We start from the raw sequence: 19,165 nt of genomic DNA, 5'->3' as shown, positions 1-19,165 counted from the left end.
TTTAGATCAATTGTTTGATTGCAAAGCAAAATCATGTTTAAAAAGTCTGTTGTGCCATTTCAGATTTATCTACTCCTAAAAAGCACATAAAACAAAGCAATCTGTGGTTGGTCTTGTCCTGAGTGTGTAGTTCTTGGACAGAATAAGTGCAAACTGGATAAGGCTTTATGACGTAAAATCAAAAGTATGGGCCAGTGAGACTAGAATTTGAGTGAGAAAGATGTATAGCAAATCATCAGCTTTCAATTTAGAGCATGACGCAGTGATCATCGAATTTGAACCTTCTCCACAGGGCTGGGCATAATCGTGTAGCTCGAGGCAGCAGTATAAATACCTCAGTCAGGCTCCACCAAAGTGGCAAATGCTAGGAGGGTGTCTGACACGCTGCTATTCTGGGCTGGTTTATGAGCTCCTGATGTGTCCCAGCACGAAACCTCTGGACCCAAGGGTGTGCAGCCCACACACACACACACACACACACACACACACACACACACACAGACATGCTGCATGGTACAGGGTTCCCACTCTTTTATGACCAATGGATTTCTATGATATATCCAGTCGTTTGAGTTTAGTGCATAATGATTTTTAAAAATCATTTTACAGCAAGGACTGCACTTATAATTTTTAACAGATAAAATATTTTAGTGTATTCATATTTTCACAATTTTATTTTCTATTTCAAATATGATATTGATATTTATTAGTGCTGTCAAAACGATTAATTGTGATTAAATCACATCGAATGTAAACATTTTTGTTTATATAATACATGCGTGTATAATATTATTATTATTATGGGTTTGTGTGTGTAGACACCCATATGTGTGTGTGTGTGTGCGTGCGTGCGTGCATATTTTATATATATATATATATATATATATATATAGTTAGGGAAAGTTAGGATTTTTTTTTGCCAATCTGCAAAAAAATGTCTTACCAATAGATTTTTTTACCATGTGTTCCTATAGGTGTCTAGTAACACCTCCCAATTTATCCACGGCCAAATCCTCGGGGAAACGCCTGGAGAGGCAATCAAAGTTGGGGTGCCCAGACGTCCTGGGTAAAAATAATGAATTTTTTTTAAACAATTTTTTCAATATTACCTTTTGAGATGTCTAACTAGGGTTTTTTAGGGGTGCCGAATCTATCCCAGCCATTAGTTTTGAGTAAAAATGACTCCAAGTCCATACAAAAACCACATAAAAATGGTTTTATTGAACAATTACAAAACAAAACTTACTAAATCGGTTTAAGGCCAGACACTACAGGTGAATAGAGTCAAATTTTTAACTAGCAGATATCACCATGAAACTTTCCCAGTTAATTACCTACATTAAGATGAGAAAAAAATGTATTACAAGTTTTCTGTAATTTAATGTTTAAATATGCAAATTAGGCTATATCTAATTAAATATGCGCTAATTTGCATATCTTTTAAAAAATGAAATCTGAGTATTGGATAAAGCCAGGTTAAAAATTTTTTTTTCATTGTGTTCACATATTAGATGGGAAAAAAGTTACTGAGGGATTTATGGATATCTACTTTTGTTATCCTGTAAATCCGAAAATACTGTCAATAGCCTTAAAAAAAGATTTTCGCCATGTTTTTTTGGAATAAAATGTAATATAAATCAGGCTAGGAATAATATATTTACAAATCCCTCTGTAAATGTCTTCATAATATAACTAGGTACAAGACTGGAGAGTTTGGTGTATATAGGTGCTACTGAAGTGGAGATTTCAGACTTGGAGTATGAGAGAAAAGTCATTTTGAGAAAATGGCCTTTAAAGATTTATCATCAGCCAATGAGATTGCGCATTCAGCCCTTTTACTTTCACAATTGGTTGCTGATAAAAAGGAAATGACCATATTTGGATCTGACAGTTGGAAATAATTTTTAACCTGGCTTTATCCAATACTCAGATTTCGTTTTTTAAAAGATATGCAAATTAGCTCATATTTAATTAGATATTGCCTAATTTGCATATTTAAAAATTAAATTACAGAAAACTTGTAATACATTTTTTTCTCATCTTAATATAGGTAATCAACTGGGAAAGTTTCATGGTGATATCTGCTAGTTAAAAATTTGACTCTATTCACCTGTAGTGTCTGGCCTTAAACCGATTTAGTAAGTTTTGTTTTGTAATTGTTCAATAAAACCATTTTTATGTGGTTTTTGTATGGACTTGGAGTCATTTTTACTCAAAACTAATGGCTGGGATAGATTCGGCACCCCTAAAAACCCTAGTTAGACATCTCAAAAGGTAATATTGAAAAAAAATTTTTTTTTTAATTAATTATTTTTACCCAGGACGTCTGGGCACCCCAACTTTGATTGCCTCTCCAGGCGTTTCCCCGAGGATTTGGCCGTGGATAAATTGGGAGGTGTTACTAGACACCTATAGGAACACATGGTAAAAAAAGCTATTGGTAAGAAATTTTTTTGCAGATTGGCAAAAAAATTCCTAACTTTCCCTAACTAATATATATATATATATATATATATATATATATATATATATATATATATATATATACACATATACATACACACACAGTAAACAGAGACATGCACACACATCAGTATATAAATATAATATATATACACACACACACACATATATTATAAACAAAACTTTTACTGTTAAATGCGATTAATTGATTTGACAGCACTAATTCTTAAGACATATTTCTCAGTTTTCCATTAAGAGGGAACCCTGATGATCAAGACCCCTATATTTATGAACTGTAAAATAATAATCAAAAGTGGCCAGATTTTATATTTCATGATGCACCACATGTGGTAAAGAATCAAAAATGAACTGCTGAACAAAGAGCAAATATATCTAGACACCAAGCCAAACCACTACCATCTCCAACACATGGAGAATAACAATGAATAAATAAAGCATTTTAACCCATTATCTCCAACTTGTTTGACCTAGCAGGTGTTCAGGTCAGCAGAAGATGGTCCAAACATCAATAATTAATTTGAACCCCCTTTCTAGCATGAATCTTTAAACACAAGGGCAGGGGGAAGGGTAAAATAAGTTAGCCCTGGATAACACATGATGAGAGGGTCAAGGTGGAGTAACTCAGAATGCATTTGCTCCATCTGACTCACCATCCCTGTTATCAACTCCATCATTAACTCAAACGAGGTGGAGAGCTATAAAGGCACAGCGGTCCAGAATAAAAGCATCAATCTCAGGACTCCTAAATGAAAAGGGCAGATAACTCCACAAGTAAACTGCACTGTTAGGACTATCCATTTACTTTATCTCTGTTGAACAGCACTGCTGGCTGACTAGTCTCCTTGGTACTGTAGATATACTGTAGCGCATTTAAGGGTAGAAAGGTAATAAATGAATAAAACCTCAAAAGAGCAACAAAAGCCGCACCACCAAAAACCTGGAGGCATGGAAACCCTTCTGGTCAATAGCTATTTGTATGTTAAGTAGCGTATTGGAAGCCACACCAGCACTTTATAAAAATGCATTGAAAAAAAAACAAAAAAAAAAGGATTTTTGAAAGATGATAAATCTCAAACTATAACAGAACAGTGTTAAAATTAAGGTGAGACCAAACCCGGCACTGAACACATAAAATATAGATCGGAGGATGTTTTTATGACAATGTTCTGCCACTGAAAAAAAACAACAAAAAAAAAACCACTGAACATAATGGGAGACAATGCCCCCATTTTCGTTCTACTTCTCAGATCAATAATTAATCAAAGGCTCTGCCACATCAATGTCAAGCAGGAACATGAATGCAATGCAACAATCTGCAAGTTTATCACCGATGAAATGAAGGGATTTGGAGCAATAGACTGTGATGCAAGACAATGACAGCTTATCCACTTGATCGACGCTCATGTGTCTTTGAATAAATCATTGGAACCAGATCTGACTAAAGGCGCGTAACAGTGCATTCTGTGAAATATAGCCAATTAATTTGCTTTATTTAAAGGGCAGTTTTAATTTCATGGCGTGTCACCCTTCTAGGGCATAAAGGAGTTCAAATCAACTGAACTGTATTGGAGTTCACTTTATAACATGAAGGATTTTTTTCTCCAGTCAAGTGGAGCGACAATCTAAATAGGTCAGTGCCCCGGACTTCACAATTCACATCTCCTTGAGGACCCTTGTAGGTCTTTTCTTGTAACCCTGAAAGGAAATAGAATGAGAGTTTACGGTCTCTACAATAGATGGAGCTGAACACTTCAGACAGGTTGGCCCGGGCTTCAGCTTCTAATTCAGAAGCACCCGAGTTTCCAACAGCTTCTCTCAGAAGCGGCAGCTGTACTAAAATGAGATGTGATATTGTTATGCAATTTCAATTACGCCGCAGGGAGAAGGATCAATCCGACAGCCGCTCGTTTCCCCGAGCGTGCAAAGATGAGACAGCAATGCTCCAGAGCATCCGTTAAATTACACAGCGATTCAGAGGGTGTTCTCTGCACTTGCTGGGTTTGTGAGCACACGTTTTAGTGGTTATTTCTATTTCTTGAAGCAGCTGTGCTTGCATATGGCATCTGAAGTGCTTTCATTTGTGTGCCAGCCATTCTTGGAAAAGCAGAAGGATTGAACCTCATCTTAACTAGGAAAGTCAATCGACTGTGATATTCACGATAGATATAGGCCGACGTGTAACTGTTCACTTAGAGATGGCTGTTCAAGTGATGCCAATTTGTATAGCCGCTTTTAAAAGCTAGACTTGATCCAGTAATTTAACTTGATGCATGTCACTGAACATTCACTGACAATGACTCTCACACTGAATGAACAGTTACACAGTCACGCAGTGGCACTGCAAAGCTCTTAAAAATGACAGAACTCATTGTAAATGGCTTTGAAATGAGTCATATACTTTGAAAACCTGCAGTAAACTACAGGAGGGACAAGTGATGGTTTATTAATCATGACACCAAAGACTGTGGAATAAATGTTTTTTTTCTCAAAAACTAGCAGTGGCTAGGATTCAAGGACAAGATCAATGGCAAATTAATTAATTTGAAATAATTAGCAATGATTCCTCAGGCATTAGTATCATATAAAAGATTTTTTTTAGTAGAGTATGCTTGTGTAAAAATGTTTTGAATGGTTTTCTATAGAGTGGTTAGGGCTTTGTGGGCAGTTCCAAGCAAATTACTTTTCAAATCAAGAGCCCACCGCCAAGGTTCTAGAAATGCGCTTACACAAACTTTAAAGTCACAGTGAGTGCGTTTACATGCACGTTCTTAACCCAATTACGCTTAAGTCGACAATGCATGTTATCTTGTAAACACGTTAACCTGTTTTCCTTTATCGGAGTAAGCCCATGAACGGCTTAAGCATAAACTGATCAACACAGCTAGATTTTTGCACCTTACCCTGATTTCTCTCGGCATGTAAATACATTAAGCTGCGTTCTGCCGTCTTATTGAAGTGTGCATGTGTGATATGTGACAGGAAAGCACCCGGATTTAAGCACATCCAGACAGAGCGAGCCTTTCGAGGAAATATATAATCACAAACTCTGACTCTTTCTTGACATAAGAAATGATGCTTTCATCTCATGTAGCTGAATTAGAAGTGCTCAGTGGAAATGCTGCATCTGTAACATGAGAGTATAATATACGAGTTCATAAATTTCCTGCTGACATGTTTGAAAACTTTTTTATGCTTAAATGCACTACTGGGAAATAACCTGATTTATTAGAGTCTTGTAAACGCAGTTTACTTGCATTGCAGGGCTATAGGTTTACATGTAAACCGGGACAACGGGTTATTTCAAGAACCTGATTTTTGGGAGTGATCAGCATATTGGTGTGCATGTAAACGTGCTCAATGAAAAGGAAGTAGCGACAGATCTTTTCTTTCATATTGTGACATACATTTGAGTGAACAGACTATCAAAAAAAAAAGTAGGGTGGGAACTAACAATTGTTCTACAATTGATCGAATGGAGGCAAATAATAAAGCAATAATGTGTTTTTTTTTTCCAAATATGTAATGTATAAGCTTAAGTCTTACTGAAAAATCATACCAGTTCGGTTTTTGCAAAGTTGAACTAACAGACCTAGAAAATTAAAATGTCTTGTAGATCAGTTTCATCAAGCATCCATGACATTAATCAGCCTACAATCAGCTTTGTTGCTGTGTGGCCACTCCAAGAGTATTAAAAGGGTTAGTTCACCCAAAAAATGAAAACTCTGTCATTAATTACTTTGTGTTCCGAAGATGAACGAAGGTCTAACGGGTTTGGAACGACATGAGGTTGAGTAATTAATGACAGAATTTTCATTTTGGGTGAACTAACCCTTTAATACTTCAAATATTTGATTATTTACATACAAATGAAAACTTAAGCTGGGCTATGCAAAAAACTATAAAATATAGACATGACTTCAAAGTAATTCTATGGGATTTCTTCACTTATTTTATCGTTCACCTTGCAAAAAAATCATGTAATTGGTGAGAAAAAAAACATCACACTTCTGATCAAAAAGCTGCATGATTTGAGTTATCAATCATGCCTGTAACAAAAACTATGTGGGATGAATTATGCACTAATACTACTTATTTTGACTTGCTCAAATCCCCAACTTGCATACAACAATAACTGTGAAGCTTGTGCCTTAAGCAAACACCACTAACACAAATGTACTGTGTCCTTGAAGGAGGAGAAATCAGAAAAAAGAAAAACACCAGTCTTCTTGTGCTCAGACAACAAGACGTTTCCCTGAGGAGGATTTAGACCACAGCTCACAGCTGGGTCTTGGCCTCCAGACCTGCTGCGAGACAACACGACTGGTCATGAATCCCTCAGAGATGCAGCCAAGAATCTGTGGGAAGATTTTGTTACAAGCCTAAGGGAGATTTAAAGATGGTAAATACTTAATTTTAGTTTTGTGTAAAGAAAAAAGATGTGCATAAATGGAGTAAAATACAGACATTTAAGACCAACAATGCTTTCAAAATCCTGTATGTGTGGGAAGACTTGCTTACCACCCTATTATTACCAAGCTAATCGTGTGCACTTGTCTGGCCCTAAATGACACTGAGTACACAGAGAGAGAGAGAGAGAGAGAGAGAGAGGGGGGCGGGGCGGGAAAATATAAACAGAGAGGTTAAAGAGGCGAGTAGTTTATCAGAGAGGTACAGGTAAGACATTGAAATATCACTTTTTAGAAGTACAGAAGAAAATGAATGCAAGAAAGCAAAACATATGCAAAGCAGTCAGACACGACAAGCTCTTCTGAGTATGAAAATAATGAATAAAGTATGTGGGTTGTGAAAATTCTGACACACTAATTGGGGTTCTTGTTGGTAAAGATCTGACCGGTTTAGGCGCCTCGTTACCCTTAGGGTATAATTAGCGTAGCGTCCTCAGTCCACAGTCATTCAATTAAGAGTCTGTTCTGTCGTGCATGCTAAAACAGATGTAGCTGGGTAATTGTCTTCATTCTGAGCACTTCTGATGAAAGGTGGTCTAAGTGGCTGAGCATATCAGTACATACATACCTAATACTGCCCAGAAACAAACCTGCAACTGTACAACTGATGTTATGGATACAATATCACAGGCTAATGTATAAAATTTGTTCTAAAGTTCTTTTCATATAGATGTACTGTTTCTCTTGAAGTTAAAAACAATCACTTATTTGTGAATATCCAGCAATTGCTTTGTGGACTCTAAAGGAGCGTTAACACGTACAGCGATTCACAACGACAAGGGTTTCCAGGGATGCAACAAAGTTTAGAACTTAATGCAAATGAGCATCAGTGTGATGTGGCAGCTACCAATAGAAGTGAAAATGTTTGACATGAACCGCCTTCTGTGAGCGATTTAACTTTTCTATATTTCTCACTTGCCATATACTGTAAAAAATAATATGCTCAATAAGTTATGACAACATATGTTTTTACATTGCTTTAACTCATCACAATAAGTTAAGAAATTTTGAACTTCAATTTAAAAATTTTGAAATTTTAAACAAGTTATACAAGATTCAACTTTTTTTTTTATTCAGTTTAATGTAATTTAAGTTGAAATGACTTAAACATCCAAGTTGATTGCACTTAATTTAAGGTAGCAACTTTTTTTTACAGTGTATGAAGGGATATAAAATTAAGACTTTAGAATAATGTGAAATTTGTTAATTTATAAATAAAACACTTAAATATTATTCAATATAATATTAAATTGTATTACTACTAATAATTTTTATAATTGAATATAGTTTATAATATATAAACTAATAATAATAATAATAATAATAAACATTATTATAATATTATAATAATAATTATAATATTATTACTATACATATATACATACATATATATATATATATATATATATATAAATAATTATTCACAGTTAATTGATCTTATGAAGTGTTACTAACATGTCAAAAATGATCCGTCTTATTCATATTATGCATTATGCACTGTTGCAATTGTGAATGTCAACTTTTAATGTCAAAAAACTGATTATTTGTCAAATTAGAGTGAATCTTATATTCGCAAGCAATATATCTAACTTGTGATCAAAAGTTATGGTCAGTTGCACAGCCCACCAACAACACTGAAGTATTCGGAAGTAGGGGCGGCCATTATGACCAACAATACTGCCACTAGAATCGCTGACTGTGTGAAAGTCCCATTAGAGGAGATACAAGAATCTGACATCTAACGTCTGTCCCTAAACTTCAAAATGGAGACAACAGCATTTACTATGCTTGGGACAGTTTCCTCTTCAATACATCACATAAAAGGTAACAAACAAAACAGCCACCAAATGGGTAAAGTCACCCTGGTGTCCCAGAATTATCAGCAGTACAAACAGCAGAAGGTGGTTTGACAATTTTGACATTGATTGACTTGAACTGTTTAAGCAGAGCATCAAGCAGTGTTTTTCGAAGCCGTGTGCACAAAATCACATTAAACAGCAATTTCGTCCTCCAAGCAGTCAGAAGGGGCATGTTTGTTCAGGACATTGAGCAGACGCAGGCTGCTCTCGTCCTGCGTTCCCCAGCTTTCATCACTATCATCTGTGTTTGACTCATACTCGGAAGCAATTCCCGACTCGCGGAACTTTAGCAGCTCAAGGCTACCCAGAAGCTCGTCCCGTGATGAAGGCGAGACGCCTTGGGATGACGTGTCGGGGCTCTCATCCTGTTGGGGTGGTCCAGGGAGAAAGCGGAAACACTCAAACTTGATCAAGCACTGGTCCCTACCTATTGGACTGCACAGCGGCAGGGAGAGCGGCGTCCCGTCGTTGAGCGGAGGTAGGATGGCGTCCTCTGGTCTCGGGGTGGTGGGGTCGCATAGGACTGGGGGCACGTTAGCACGGAAGGTGATTTCAAGGAGACTGTCTTGAGAGCCCACTGTAGAGAGAGAGAGAGAGAGAGAGAGAGGGAGAGAGAGAGAGAGAGAGAGAGAGAGAGAGAGGGAGAGCTTGAGGGCATTTTCACACTTGGTTCGTTTCAAGAGCCTGAGAGCGCTTCACATGAATTTTAAAATAAAGCTCCAAAGCAACTTTAAAGCAAACTGAAAAGTAAAAAGAAAACAGATGGGAAAATACAATAAATACATAAATAAAAATAAGTAAAATACTACTGTGCAAAAGTTTGGGGGCAGTAAGTATTCAGCAAGTACACATTAAATTGATCAAAAGTGACAGTAAAAACATTTATATTGTTAAAAAAAATATATATTTTAAATGAATGCTGTTCTTTTGAACTTTCTACTCACCAAAGAATCCTGAGAAAAATGTATCACGGTTTGCACCGTAAAAAATATATTTTTAGTATAACAGCTCAACTGTTTTCAACTGTGATAAGACGTTATATGTTACTTGAGCAGCAAATCAGCATATTAGAATAATTTCAGAAGGATCATGTGAGACTGGAGTTATGATGCTGACAATTCAGCTTTACAATCACAGGAATGAATTACATTTTAAAATATATTAAGAGTTATTTTAATAATTTTTTTTTTTTAAATGACTGCTTTTAATGTTTTTTTTTTTTTATCAAATAAATTCAGCTTTGGTGAGCTTAATAATTATTTTTTAAAAACATTACAACAAATCTTACCGACCACAAAATTTTGAACTTTTCAAAATGGACTAGTCAGTGGTCTGCCTGAACCCGGTCTAGTTCTTAAAGAATCCCTGTATGAACAGGCTGGTTTTAGAGTGTTTACATCAGAGACACGTTTCTTACACTCCGACAGAATGAGTTAAAACGTAGTCGACAGCAAGTTGCTGATTGACCAACTAGATAACTAGCATTCTTAGGGTTAAAATTTTTTGTACCTTTTCAAACTACTTTCTCAATATTCCCCAAATCTGGTGTTCAGTCTTTCCATTTTATCCTCTCTGTGGATGTCATCTGCCTTCCCTCATATTAAATAACACTTCATAATGTCAGTTCTGCACCACTTTATTTCCCCATTTACTCCATCAGGTTAATAACGGTGCTCTTACCCCTGCAACGCATCCTCACTTGCCCTCTCTGAATATATCTGATGTGTTTCAGAAGCTCTCCTTCACTCTCTGTCTTTTCACTCAGACCCTCCCATCTGTTCCTCTTCTCTCTCCCAAATCACATTTAAATGTCCCTTGGCTTTTTAACTTCTCTCCTATCATCGCATGCACATTCCCCACAGGGGTTAATTTCAGGCTTATTTTAAAGCAGTTCATTTGAGGACATTCTCATATAGACCAGCAGAACAGTGCTGTATTTAACATTAGCTTGCATGATAAAGAGCTCCCATCCTTTTCTGTCCCAAGCATCATACTTAAAGGAGTAGTTCACTTTCAAATAAAAATTTCCTGATAATTTACTCACCCTCATGTCATCCAAGATGTCCATGTCTTTCTTTCTTCAGTCGAAAAGAAATTAAGGTTTTTGAGGAAAACATTCCAGGATTTTTCTCCATATAATGTACTTCAATGGTGAATAAGAATAAGAAATAATAAAGGTGACCTTTCCAACATGGTGACGTAATGCGTGGCGCATCTCAGAGATGGTACAAGACGGGCATTTGTGGTTAGAAATACATTTTTTTAGAAAATGATCGTTTTGCTAGATAAGAGCCTTATTTCTCGGCTGGGATCGTGTCGAGACTTTGAAGCTGCATTGAGACTGACATTTGAACCTTCAAACCGTTGGTTGCCATTGAAGTCCATTACATGGAGAAAAATCCTGGAATGTTTTCCTCAAAAACCTTAATTTCTTTTTGACTGAAGAAAGAAAGACATGGACATCTTGGATGACATGGGGGTGAGTAAATCATCAGGAAATTGTTATTTGAAAGTGAACTAATCCTTTAAGGTCACCCTTTAAGAGACGGCTATAAACAACAAATCTTCAAATCTCTTCTCACATCCTCTTTAATTATTAACCATACACTGCTCTGAAGTGAAGGTTAGAAGTGAACGCTACATATTTTTTTAATTTTTTGCATGTTGGGATAGTGTGAAGATTTTCTTTTACTAGTTTATGTATAAGATTTTTGGCAATAGCCTATATCCTACGCCTATCAATTATTTGCAGGTGTGCTAGGCTAATTGTTTATTGCTAGCATGAAGATAAAGAAATTACAACAGAAAAACAATACTGCTCTATTCTACGCATGGATGTACTGTACAGCCTGAGACTGTGAGATTAAAAATTATTTGTGAATTGTTGCATGATAACCTCTTTCTACTTAATAATCTAATCGAAAAAAAAAACAACTGACTATAAATAGATATTTCCATACCAAAATGTGTTCAATATTTAATGCATTTGTTGTCTTTTAATCTATAACAAACTATCTAATAAAAATGTTTTAAAGGGGGGGTACAATGGTGTTTCATGTATTCAGAGTTGTTTACAGTGTTAAAGAGATAGATTCTCATGCTAAACATGGGCAAAGTTTTAAAAAAATATTTTGGACGAATAACGGAGAATTTCTATGCTGAAAATCTTACTTCCGGGTTGGTACAAGTTTCGGCTGGTTTTTTTTAGATCGTGGATCTAATGACGTAGATAAGAGTGGAACTCCTTATATGAGCATTTCTCTCGGAAAAGCTCGCCCGCGAGCACGTCGACTAGAGGAGAGCGAGACCGCGCACATCAACAGGAAATCATCGGCAGCGCTGCACAGGATTTGTTCAAGAATGTCTCCAAAAAAGTGTGTATTTGGATGTGAGGGAAAGCTTACCGTGTTCAGTTTTCCAAAGAACCCAGTGTTACAGGAACAGTGGATGCAGTTTGTTTTTCCGGGGCAGCAACGGAGTGTAGGAAGTGCGGTTGTGTGTTCTGGTCGTTTCAGTGACGAATGTTTTATTAACAAGGCTCAGGTCGACGCTGGATTTGCAAATCGTTTGCTATTAAAACGTGGAGCGGTCCCAGTGATAAAAGACCCCATTCGTGTAAGTACAACTGGATCAGATTTCTGTCTTTTGCTGGAAATCAAGAACTACCGCTTGACTCTATAGCTCCGCCTCCAGGACCTCGGCTTTTTCCGGAGAGAATCGGAAAGCTGTATTTTTCTTTTCTAAATATAATAAAACTAAACACTTTTTTGAGATATTAAGGATGCACTACTACTCTATAGGTACTCAAGATTAACATGAGATTAGGTGAAACTGTGCATGTTATGTACCCTTTAATGAAACAGACTCCTGCTTATTCTTTCATTATTATGACAATTAATTTGTCACAAATCACAGGTTTTAGAAGTTACTCTCTAGCACTGCTGAACACAAGAAATCATACTCACTAGAGCCATTTCCAGCCATCTTGAGCTCCAGCTCCTGAACCTGTTTGACCAGGAGAGAAATATGCTGCAGTAGGTCCTTATTCTGCAACAGCAGCTGGTGAACTCGAGCCTGAGCCTCAATCCTTGCCGCAGCTTCTGCGGAGAGCTGATCCTTCAGCAGATGAACCTGAGGAACACATAAACGATAGTGTGCATGCTTAAGTACATTCAATAGACGGACAAGGAGAAAATAGAACGAACCAGCAAAGCAACAATACAGAGACAGCCAGCAGTTTATTTGCTGTACATCCTTGCTGAGTCTTCCCTGCTAGGAACAAAAGACTCAAACTCCATTTACTTTTCAACTTAAAGGATTATTCAAAGTTAAAGAGTTCAAGGAAACAAAATTTATTTTTTATCATTGTTATTCTGAGCATTTCAAAGTCCTACTTGAAATTATTCATATTCTTAAGGTCGGACATCTCTAAAAGCTCTGTAAATGCATCCTTTCATGCACGTTGTTATGCATTTCTATTTAATATATTTTGAATGGATTTATACTGAACATGATAATCTTTGTGAAGTGTTACTATGAAGGTCATTTCACTTACTGTGTGGGTAGCTGCCATTCATGCAAATTAAAGAGTGCTTTCATTCAAAAAGCTTCTTTAACACCACATCATGAAAGACCTTTTAGTGTTTTGTATGTCCCTGACATTCCTCTTAAAATACACCCGAAGAGCAAAAGCAGAAGGACAAACGCCTCTTTTCACATCCACTTTAATGATGACATCATATACTGGAGGTTAGAATCTAATACCAGCTTCATTCTCTGGGAGTTTTCACACTTACAGTAGTCCTCTAAACAATAATACAAGTACTATGAGTATTTCAATATTTCAGTCCAGATTAAGGCTGTGAATACCATGTTTACTGGGAATACATTTAAATTCATGAGATTAATTATCCAGTTAATCCATCCAGTTATCTAATCTATAATTAAATCTGTCATATTTCTGTGACATAAAAACAATGCTAAAGGTGTTTGCATAAATAAATCAATTAAATATTATGGCTGTTTGTTTAACTAAATACCCTCAGTATTAATTTTTCACAGCTGTTTGGTCAAGTAATTATTATCTTAATTCAACTAGATAAAGGAATTATCTGTAATAGTCCCATTCCCATAAGTACCAGACACATAAGACAGTCCCTCCATACATTTTGTAATGAAATACTGCTGGGGTACGTCCTGCTAATGACAAACGTTGCCAGCTGTAAAGGTATTCAAAGTGATTATGATGCTCTTCAGTGTCCTTCATAAGTCCTAAGATTCTACCCAGCGCTAGGAGGGCGAATCCATTTCCGCAGTGTCTTGTCTTGAGCACCATCTAAGTGTCTGTTTGCTCCTAAAGTCACAGCGGCCGGCCTCCGAGGGGTTCGGGGTGATTTATGACCCAGCTTAAACCGTGTGCCCGCTTGTGCTGCCTGCCCTTAAGAACAATACATTCTCCAGACAAAGCCAATGAGCCGTCAAGATCAGGCCAACAGGGAGTAGCGCAAAAAATTGAGGGAAAAAAAATTACCATACTGTAAATGTGGACTGAAAGCTTAGTTCAGGTTGAGCCGTCTGCCATCAGTTCTTGAGTGTACATGCTTGTATGCATGTGTGTGCGTGTTTTCTGACAAAGAGTGATTGTCTTTGGGAAAAGTGCTGCCTACCATGACAAAAGATGTTGTTTTCAAAAGGGTATAGGATGTAAATATATACAAGCCTCATATTTCATACTGTCATAGTTTTATATCTCACTCTGAGTGGGGCACATTCATAAGCCAAGGCAAGTCAGGATAAATGTTGGAGCCCAAATGTTTTGATGATCATTTTCCTTTCATTTTCTTCAGTATTTTATTATTGTCTTAAAGTAAACAACAAAAGCAGAAGTGAAGAATTGTTTAACGCCAATGCATTGCCATTGCAATCAGTTATTTTTCGTTTCGTTTTCAAGTCTACTAATTAAGCAATTAAAAGTTCAGTGTGCAATTACATTGGGAAAATGAAAAGAGTGAGAACAGTAATATCTCTGATTGTACGATGGGAACGATCGACAATAATTGCTGTCGTTAACATTTGCATATAGTGAGAGAAATATTAGCTACAGTGCTGTGGTAAAAAAAGCAGAGGTTTATGAGGAGTAAATGCAGCAAGTCGACCCTCTTTCAACATCAAGGACATGAATTTGAACAATTTAACCAGGAATGTTTCAGTTTTCAAACAGCCTGTGACAGAACAGAAGCAGAGAGTACAGTCAGGTCCAAAGTCTAAGGTGAAGTCCAATTAGCTATGTGCTGGTATCAATAGCTCATATCCTGATAACTCCTCAAGCTATTTATCATGTTACAGTACTATCACGGTATAGTATTGCATTTCGAAACAGGTTGAAACAAACTTAATTGTTCTTAAATGACAAGTTTTAGTTACTTTTTAAACCCCAAATTGGCCTTTAAAAAGGTACCTTTGGTAAAAAAAAATTATATAAAATAAATGAACAGTTAAATGGACACTACAGTTAAATCACACCAAACCAACCCAACCCAACTCAACTCAACCACAACAAACGTGACTAAAAACTAAAACAAAACAACCAAAACCAAGTTTATTTCCAAGTTCATGGGTAAGGAGAGTTAAAGGTTTACATGCTGTTATTCACATACACCACTATTTTCTAAAAAAAAATTGTCATGCTTTCTCAAGACAAATTTAATAACACTAGAATGTCACCAAATGATTCACTTTCACAGACACAACCTAGAGAGTTTTAAAAAAAAAGAAAAAAGAAAATGTGTGTGATTCATGTTCTAACAATCCATTTAATCACAGTGGAGACTTTCATGACCATAGTAATTTCAAAACACAAAGGCAATCTTTTCTTTTTCTTCCACTGCACTGCAGTCATTACAAGGTTTTTATATGACTGTTTATTCCATTGTCGCTGCCCTCAAACTGCACCAGGTAATTACATCAAATATTTCAGTGTTGATTTTTCCGCACACACCCCATTGAAAGCTGCAAGAGGGCAGTGGAAATCAAGCAGTGCTGAAATACGAAGAGTTTGCAGAGGTCATTTTCTCGCCGTTTTGTTGGACGTGGATGTGCGTAAACTACATAAACCCTTTGTATACATCTATATTATTTTTCTACACAGAAAAAAAACACTCCAGCAACCATAAGGCTTCTATTTGAGAGAAAATACATTAATTTGACTCTGGATGCACAACTATAACTCAATCACTGATTCAAAATACATTTTGCCTGAATTGCAATCATAAAGAATCTGAAATGTACGGACATGATATATAAAGCTGATGTTCTGGAGATCTGACGTAGGCATCGTTTTCTGGAAGTGGTGGGAGCCAAATGTTTTTGACTCATTTTATCTGTACTGAACTGTCTAAAAGGAGAATATTCCACCAGAATATGATTAAAAGAAACACAAAACGCACAAAAACCTTCCTCCGCAAATAACCACTAATCCAGACTTCAGAAAAGCAAATATCATTTCATCTGCAGATCATTTTCCCTAAGGATGAGGGCCAATGCAAAACAAATTGAGAAATAAATTAATAAGTGACAATTGACTCGCGTGTGTCGCTTTGATAGCGGGCTTCAAAGCGTCTCTTCTTCTTCAGTGACTGAAGACATCACAGCAGCCAGAGCAAAGCCAAAGCTTGTGTTGTGTTGCAAATCAAGGTCTGATTTGCAGTGGCTGGCTTTGCTTATCAGAGGTCTGACAGAAAGTACTATCCTATACCTCAAAGCAACACAGAGCCATGCTTGTTCAACAAAGACGTGGGTCAAGAGAGCGTGGAACGAAATTCCACTCCCTGTGAGCCCGTTGTCAAACCTGTGAAGAGTGAAGTGTCTTCCATGCAAAAAAAAAAAAAAAAAACAACACTTTAAGAGAGAGCATACCCTCTGGCTCAGCAATATGCTTATGAAAAACAACCGCTTTCTCTTCTCGCCAAACACTTGGTGTAGAACTGTGGCTAAACAAGCAAACCGCAGGCTCTCAAAGGCTGAATAAACCAGTCTAGTGCCGGAGAGAATGAAAATGCTTAATAAACACAAGACTGCAGGTTTTTTGTTCACTCCAAGCCATTCACAGTCAGTTCTAATGTTGTGGTTCACATTAGAAGTAACAGCCATTTTGAAAAAAAGCGCTACTTAGACAAGAAATAGACATTCTTCACAGATTAACAAAAAGGTGGGTGAACGCACACATTTCACGCCACAATTAAGACTGCCATTAAATCATTTCAAGCTTCAAGAATATCTCAAATAAACAGTCTGATAAAGCAGCTCGGTTATCTAAAAAGGATCCAGTCGAGGTCAAAAATATAAAATTCATCAGTGTAGGAACATTTTAGCCTATTTTCCTGCTCATAAATTACTAGAGGAGCTGAATTAGATTCCTGCAGAACAGCTGTTGTTTGTATTGTGTTTATCTGTTTGAGCAGACAACAAAACATTTAGACTCACCTAAACCATAATAAAACAGAATTTGCATAATGCACAATGTGCATTAATAAAACTGTCCTCAAAATAACAATACATGTAATTATATTGGCAAATGAGATGAGCTAGAGCTTTTTAACCTCTCAACAAACACTCCTAAAAATTAATCCATTAAATTTATAAATAAATAGGGGTGTAAAGATACCCTCATGTCACGATTCGATACATATCACGATACTGAACTCAACAAACGATATTATTGCGATACTCCAAAACATATGATAAAAGGTTAACAAAAAATAAACTGTTGATTAAAATACAAAATTTTATATATTACATTGTGGGTGGCAATAAATAGGCTTGGAGTTGGTGCTGGTAACCCAATACACAGGACAATGGTGACACCAGAATAAAAATATTCATGAATCATGATTCTGAAGCTGAAAATACAGAATTATTTTAGATGAATATGCTTGCACTCTGTCACTGACTAGATCTATTTTAAATAATGTAGGCCACATTTTACTGGTAGAATAAGACATTTGGCATTATCAGGACCCACAAATATTCCCCCATTGCATTATTATACATTATATTCAACATTATATATAGTAGTTTAATGTAGTACTGACACTAAAACTAAAACTTTGTTTTTTTTCCCCCTCACACAGTAATTTTTATTTATTTATTTTATTTATTTTTTATATTGCTACACACCTATACATAAATATAAAATTTCTGTAAAATCTACTGTTCAACAGTTTGGGGTCAGCATGTTAAAAAAATATATATATACTTTTATTCAGTAAGGATGCATTAATCAAAGTTGCCGCCGGAAATCATCGGCTGAAATTGCAATTTTGTTATTTTTATCAGAAAGATAAAAACAGATGAAAATATGAGAACATCAACTTTTCATGCCACGATCTAAATATAATGCTATAACCAACACTCTTCACGATTAGTTACTCTCGACAGCTGTAATAGTAAAAACTTAATAAAAGTTTCGAGAGAGTTCCACATGTAATGCTTAGCTATTTCATATGCAAAGATGTTAGCCAATCACAGCAGAGGGCGTTTACACTGAAGTCTCACAGCAGACACGCCCCTTAAATCAGAGCGTTCAAATCAGAGGGTTCAAATCAGGGTAGCCAAAATGCCTTTTATTTATAAATTATGACAATTTTTGATGTAAAAATCATACTAACATTATAAGCGCACCCCAGGAAACATTATAAAGCAAAAAAGTTCATGACCCCTTTAATATTAACTTATTTTCTGTCCAATTTTAGTGTTAGTATCAATTAAAGTGTGGTTACTTTATTTTACTGGCTTGTTTTGAATATCATTATAAAAGTCTAAAATGAATAAAATTACACACACACACACAAAAAAAAGTAATATAAAATAATAAATAAATAAATAATTCAAAAAAAATATTTTCGGTTTTGGCCCAGAATTTTCATTTCGGTGCATCCCTATTTGTTACTAAAAGATTTTAATTTTTTTAAAATAAATTCTTTGGAAATTTCTACTTATCAAATAATCCTGAAAAAAGTATCATGGTTGCCACCAATAAATTAAGCTGCACAACTGTTTTCAACATTGATAATAATAAAGTGTTTCTTGGTCACCAAATCAGCATATTAGAATGATTTCTGAAGGATCATGTGACACTGAGGACTGAAGTAATGACTGCTGAAAATTCAGCTTTGCCATGCAGGAGAAATAAATATATAATTTATATTATTATTTTATTTATTAATTAATTAGAATAACAAGTTATTTTAAATTGTAATAATATTTCACAATATTATATTTTAACTGTATTTTGATCAAATAAATGCAGACTTTGTGAGCATAAGAGACTATTTCCCAAAAAAAAAAAAAAAAAAAAAA

At 35.9% G+C, this 19,165-nt stretch overlaps 1 protein-coding gene across 1 annotated transcript in view; it reads right to left on the bottom strand.

The window, feature by feature from the left end:
- nos1apa (nitric oxide synthase 1 (neuronal) adaptor protein a) overlaps window positions 1-19,165 on the bottom strand; it is a 109,034-nt gene that overhangs the window by 7,416 nt on the left and 82,453 nt on the right. The window contains exons 9-10 of the mRNA XM_079884823.1: window positions 12,775-12,940; window positions 9,237-9,386 (exon numbers count right to left, since the gene is read on the bottom strand). Of these exons, the coding sequence (XP_079740949.1) occupies window positions 9,237-9,386; window positions 12,775-12,940 (316 nt within the window). The remainder of the gene's footprint in view (window positions 1-9,236; window positions 9,387-12,774; window positions 12,941-19,165) is intronic.

The sequence above is a fragment of the Squalius cephalus genome (genome assembly GCF_949319135.1).
Source record: "Squalius cephalus genome assembly, chromosome: 10".
Taxonomy (NCBI): domain Eukaryota; kingdom Metazoa; phylum Chordata; class Actinopteri; order Cypriniformes; family Leuciscidae; genus Squalius; species Squalius cephalus.
Note: the sequence above shows the minus strand (reverse complement) of the source record. Positions and strands in the feature narration are given on the sequence as shown.